We start from the raw sequence: 6,551 nt of genomic DNA, 5'->3' as shown, positions 1-6,551 counted from the left end.
AGAGGGGATTTTGGCTTTGGTCCTAACTGTTTAAAGGTTTGACCAAGATGGGAATTTGAGACGATCCTAACTGTTTAAAGGTTTGATCGTTCAATTTGTGGACCTCTCGTTCATGGAACGAATCGAGAGGGGATTTTGGCTTTGGTCCTAACTGTTTAAAGGTTTGACCAAGATGGGAATTTGAGACGATCCTAACTGTTTAAAGGTTTGATCGTTCAATTTGTGGACCTCTCGTTCATGGAACGAATCGAGAGGGGATTTTGGCTTTGGTCCTAACTGTTTAAAGGTTTGACCAAGATGGGAATTTGAGACGATCCTAACTGTTTAAAGGTTTGATCGTTCAATTTGTGGACCTCTCGTTCATGGAACGAATCGAGAGGGGATTTTGGCTTTGGTCCTAACTGTTTAAAGGTTTGACCAAGATGGGAATTTGAGACGATCCTAACTGTTTAAAGGTTTGATCGTTCAATTTGTGGACCTCTCGTTCATGGAACGAATCGAGAGGGGATTTTGGCTTTGGTCCTAACTGTTTAAAGGTTTGACCAAGATGGGAATTTGAGACGATCCTAACTGTTTAAAGGTTTGATCGTTCAATTTGTGGACCTCTCGTTCATGGAACGAATCGAGAGGGGATTTTGGCTTTGGTCCTAACTGTTTAAAGGTTTGACCAAGATGGGAATTTGAGACGATCCTAACTGTTTAAAGGTTTGATCGTTCAATTTGTGGACCTCTCGTTCATGGAACGAATCGAGAGGGGATTTTGGCTTTGGTCCTAACTGTTTAAAGGTTTGACCAAGACGGAGAGACAGCAAACGCTGTCTCGCGCGGAGAGACAGCAAACGCTGTCTCGCGCGGAGAGACAGCAAACGCTGTCTCGCGCGGAGAGACAGCAAACGCTGTCTCGCGCGGAGAGACAGCAAACGCTGTCTCGCGCGGAGAGACAGCAAACGCTGTCTCGCGCGGAGAGACAGCAAACGCTGTCTCGCGCGGAGAGACAGCAAACGCTGTCTCGCGCGGAGAGACAGCAAACGCTGTCTCGCGCGGAGAGACAGCAAACGCTGTCTCGCGCGGAGAGACAGCAAACGCTGTCTCGTGCGGAGAGACATTAAACGCTGTCTCGCACGGAGAGACAGCAAACGCTGTCTCGCGAGGAGAGACAGCAAACACTGTCTCGCACGGAGAGACAGCAAACGCTGTCTCGCGGGGAGCGACAGCAAACACTGTCTCGCGCGGAGAGACAGCAAACACTGTCTCGCACGGAGAGACAGCAAACACTGTCTCGTACGGCGAGACAGTAAAGACTGTCTTTTCTTTAATTTTTTGGATGACTTCCTTTTGAGCTGTGTTTGGATATCTCTCAGCATTTTTTGACGCCTACATGGACAACTAAAGAAGCAACGACCATTAGCTGTCCAACGTCAACGCAGCTTCCAAATGAGAGATTGAATGGCAATGACTACCCTAGTTTCCTTCTTTTGAGAGGCGCCATATCTAGAAGAACTGATGGATGATTGGGACAGATCCATGATTGTCTGCAGGAAAAAAATTGGGGAATAAGAAGAGGAAACTAGAGAAGTGAAATTGAGTGTTAGGTCAAGACTAACTGTAGAATTTAATACAGATGGTAGGTAAAACTATAAGAGCATCTCCAACAGCTTCCCCATTTCTCACTTTTGGAGAATTTAGTTAGGTTTTTGGCCCAACAAATTCCCCATCTCATTCCCCAAAATAGGGATGGAGGAGAAAAAATGGGGAAGCTTCCCCAAATCTGCAGCATTCTCCAAATTTTTGGAGGAAAAAATGGATTCTTCAAAATGGGGAAGCTGTTGGAGTTGGTGTAAAAATTAGTTGGAGAATATGACTTTTGCTTCCCCATTTTGGAGAAAATTTTAGAGAAACTGTTGGAGATGCTCTAAGTATAACAATAAATATGGTCAAAGAAATAATAAGAAAGATATGTGATGAGCACATGGAAATATTCTTGAGAATATTCCCATGATTAACTAATAAAAAGGTACCAACATGCTATTTCTTTTACAACTTAGAGTATTAAAGTGCTACTTTTTTTACAACTGAATTTGAACGTAAAATTGGTGAAACAAGAGGTATGAAAGTGCCATTTAGCCTTTTTTTTAATAAAAGTTATCCCTAATCTATTGAAACTATGAATTTGTATTTTACGGGGTTGTACTCACTTGGAACTGGGATAATATATGAGATAAAATTTTAAGGTGTTAGTCATATAGAACTAGAAACCTAGATATCAATATTTTTTTTATAGTGTTAGTCAAATAGAATTCTATGGATAAATATTCAAAATTATCTCACTAACTGGTATATCTATATAAATAGCAATCACTTGACTTCTCTCAAATTATCCTTAAGATTGGCGAAGAACCAATTGGGAAAAAAATGGAGTTGTGACTTTTCTCTAATGAACGTCGCTGGGCTCTCAAGTATCTCTTGGATACTTTTAATTTTTGTAGTTAGATCTGTAAATAGAAATTGAAAGTAATAATCCATGATTATTCATAAACATATGAATTGGGTTCAAGAGAATCATATGCAAGCTTTTATTAGGGATAACATAATTTGGCTTCGGGGCTGTTTGGTTGGTTTCCTAAAAATCAAGAATAGGAAATTGGGTCATGGAAATCTTAAAAACATCAATTTTCTCCATTTCCATCCCTAAAACTCACCACAACATCCAATAAAATATTATTTTTATCTAACAACTCATCCATTTTATCCAATAAAATATTATTTTCATCCAAAAACTCATCTCATATCATCTCTTAAAAATAAACCAAACACAAGAAATGAGTCGCATCATCCAACCCATCTCATCTCATATTTAAAAAATACCCACATCATCCAATAATATGGTGACAAATCATCTCATCTCATTAACATTTTATTTTCACCAATTTCCTCAAAAAAACAGGAAATTGATTTTCTTAAGTGTGGGTCACATCATCCAATAATATACAAACAACTCATCTCATCTCATCTATTTTCTTATTTTTAAGAATGAACCAAACACAAGAAAGAAACTATTATAGGAAATAGGTTTCTTATAATACATTTTTCTATTTTTTTTAACCAACCAAACAATCTCAAAACAAGTTTTCTTAAAAAATCACTCACATCATCCAATAATATGGTGACAACTCATCTCATCTCATCTCCTATTCTTTGATTTCCTTCTTTTTTTAGCCAACCAAACAACCATAATACAAGATTTCATATTCTTTGATTTCCTATTCTTTGATTTCCTACTTTTTTTAGGCAAACAAACAGCCTAAAATTAGGGTCTAGAGATACTCGCCCATGTTATCCTTATGATTTCAAGATATTAACCCTTAGTTTATGCATTCTAATCTCGTTTCAAGATATTAGCACTAATTTCATATAATTAAGGCACTGGTTTCATATTTCTTGGGGTTCATAATTTGTCAGTGGTTAATGTTGCATTATCTATTTAACCTGAATTCCTTTTGCCTTTCATCCTATTGCAACAATTAAAACATTTTCATAATAAGTGAGATAATTGTTAATATAGGATAATATTTTAAAAATGAGATATTGTAGCGGATAATTGGGAATAATTTTTTGAAGTAAAATATTTTAGGGAGCGGTTGGCAACCATGATGTTTTCTTTGTTTTGCTGATACCAAAACAAAAACACAACATGTTTGAAAACCATTGTGTTTACATGAAAAAAGCAAACACTTATGTGAAAAAAGGTAAATCAAAACATTTATCTCGAAACATCAAGAGGCGTTTTGAATTGTGTTTTGAGATTTGGAAGGTCTTTTGGGTTTAATAATGGAGGTGGACTATTCTCCTTATAGGAAGAGAACTCTTCAGAGGAGAAGGAATATCCTCCTCCCATATTGATTGTTGTTCTTCGTAGTGATTTTTTTTGGGTAGTAATATTTAAGTCAATGAATTTATACCATTGTTATAAGTATATTATCGGCTCTGCTAATGACACTTCATAATTATCAAACTGAAACTTGGATGCCCTTGCAGCACTCAAGAATGTTATACTATTTCATTGATGTAATAAAAGTAGATGGTATTGGGGGATTTGAACCTCTATTCTTTCATGACAAAGGTGATGGAGAGAAAGCGATTATATAGATTTTATTATGAAGGTGTGTTTGGTAATCAAAGTGATTTTCTTGTTATGTTTTTGTAGAAAAACACCATGCCATGGTGTTTTTTTTTTCAAAAGTGTTTTGAAAACACCATTTTGAAAGTTATGGGTCAAACTATTTTTTTTTGGTCAATGAAAAATATGTATTCATTTACCAATTGGGAAATATGAGTACATCAAATCATTCCAGCTTTACTGGAAGTAACAAAGAAAGAGAAAAAAATTTACATTTGCTCAATTTTCTCTTTTATATAGACAGGAATGTCATATTTAGTATCTTTGAAAGAATAGTAAACTTCACAGATCTAAGTACAATTTCAGGCCCTCTTGCAATGGATTGGAAGATCCTCTGATTTCTCTCCTGCCATATTGCATAGACTGAAGTAGATAGAGCCATTCTCTTAAGCTTCTTCATAAATCCCTCACCCTTTAACCTCAAGGTATACCAATCAACGACATTGTCCCAGATACATGATCTCCATTTATAGTTCAGCCAGTCCATGACTCTATTCCATATGTTTACTGAATAATCACATTCAAAAAATAGATGTTTGCAAGTTTCCGGCTGCTGATGGGAACATAGGACGCATGTGTTTGTGTCAAGCATCCTCATGCGACACAGTCTTTCTTGAGTTAACAATCTTTGATGGATGGCAAGCCATAGAATAAAAGAATGCTTAGGGTAGTGCCATCCATCCCAGACTGTTTTATACCATGGAGCTTGTGCATTTTGATGAATAAGCACATTGTAAATAGAGGAAAGATGAACCTTGCTCTCGGAACAATTCCCTGCAATGACATTCAGCACATTTGTCACATTGCCAAATTTTCCAATCATCTTATCCCTGATTTTTATTATCTGCTTCCACATCCAAGAGTCATTAACTTTGGCTTGAACTTGCCATAGCTAGCTTTCCTTAGGTAGTTCTCATGAACCCATTTAATCCATAGCATATCTTTCTTCAAATGAATCATCCAAAGAAGCTTTAAAGCCGCAGCTTGATTCCAGAATTTAGCAGAATATATTCCCAAACCACCATGTTTTTTACTCTGACAGATATCTGACCAGGAAACTAGATGGATTTTGCCATTCCATAGAAAATCAGAGCATAAACTATCTATTTTCTCCAAAACTTTTACTGGTAGGATGTAGTTGTTTGTCCAGAAGAGATGAATACCCAATATGACTGATTTAATAAGTTGCAGTCTTCCAGCATAGGACAAAGCTTTGTTCTTTTGCCAACATTGAAACTGCTCAGATATCTTATTGATCAGGGGGGAACAATCCATGCATGATAGTCTTTTCGAGATCAGAGGAACACCCAGATACCTCACTGGAAGAACTCCCTCAGAGAAATTAAGTAATGTGCAAATCTGAAGCTTTAAGCTGCTGTCAATGCCACTCATATATATAGAGCATTTATTTGGATTAGTTTCTAACCCAGAGACTTGACTGAACTCAGAGAGGCACTCCTTCAATTTTGTTATTGAATGCATATCAGCTTTGCAAAAGAGCAACAAATCATCAGCAAAAAATAAGTGGGTTATCTTGAGCTTTGAACATTTGGGATGATATCTGAAGAGACTATCATTTTTGAGAGAGCTCAATTTTTTGGACAGGTACTCCATCCCAAGAACAAATAAGTATGGTGAGAGGGGATCCCCTTGTCTTAAGCCTCTAGCTCCTTTGAAATATCCATCCAAGGTACCATTAAGAGATAGAGAGAATTTTGAGGTGGTGATACACTCCATGATCCACTTAACCATAGTCACAGGGAAACCCAAACCAAGTAACATAAAGTTGATAAAACTCCAGTTAATGGTGTCGAAAGCTTTCCTCAAATCAATATTAAGTATTGCTCTCGGGGATGTATGTTTTCTGCCATAGTGTTTTATAAGATCATGTGCTAGCAGAATGTTACTTGAAATGAGTCTTCCTTTGATAGATGCACTTTGAGCTTCATTGACTAGAAATCCTATCACACCTTGAATTCTATTAGCAATGACTTTTGAGATTATCTTGTAAACACAATTGCAGCAGGATATTGGTCTATAATCTGAGGGAGTCTTAGGATTATGGATTTTTGGAATTAAGGTGATTGATGTAGAGTTGATAGAACCAAGAAGCTTACCAGACCTGAAAAACTCCTCTGTAGCTAGATATACATCTTCTTGAATCACATTCCAAGTAGCTTTGAAGAAAGAGGCATGTAACCATCTGGCCCAGGAGCTTTTTCACTAGAAATTAAAAATAAAGCTTGCTTGATTTTATCTCTTGTGACTGGAGTACTCAGGCAGTTGCTTTGAGTAGAGGAAAGAACAGGTCCATTTGTTATCACCCTTTGGTCTATCTCTAAAGTTTGCCCAGTAGTACCCAGGAGATTAGTGT

At 37.1% G+C, this 6,551-nt stretch overlaps 1 protein-coding gene across 1 annotated transcript; it reads right to left on the bottom strand.

Annotated features, from left to right (window-relative positions):
- LOC109821371 lies at positions 4,410-5,000 on the bottom strand. The gene has a single exon (XM_020387562.1). The coding sequence runs from the start codon at positions 4,998-5,000 to the stop codon at positions 4,410-4,412; it is 591 nt and encodes a 196-aa protein (XP_020243151.1).

This window comes from Asparagus officinalis, chromosome 8 (assembly GCF_001876935.1).
Source record: "Asparagus officinalis chromosome 8, Aspof.V1, whole genome shotgun sequence".
In the NCBI taxonomy this organism is placed as follows: Eukaryota; Viridiplantae; Streptophyta; class Magnoliopsida; order Asparagales; family Asparagaceae; genus Asparagus; species Asparagus officinalis.
This window is presented reverse-complemented; position numbering and strand designations above follow the sequence as displayed.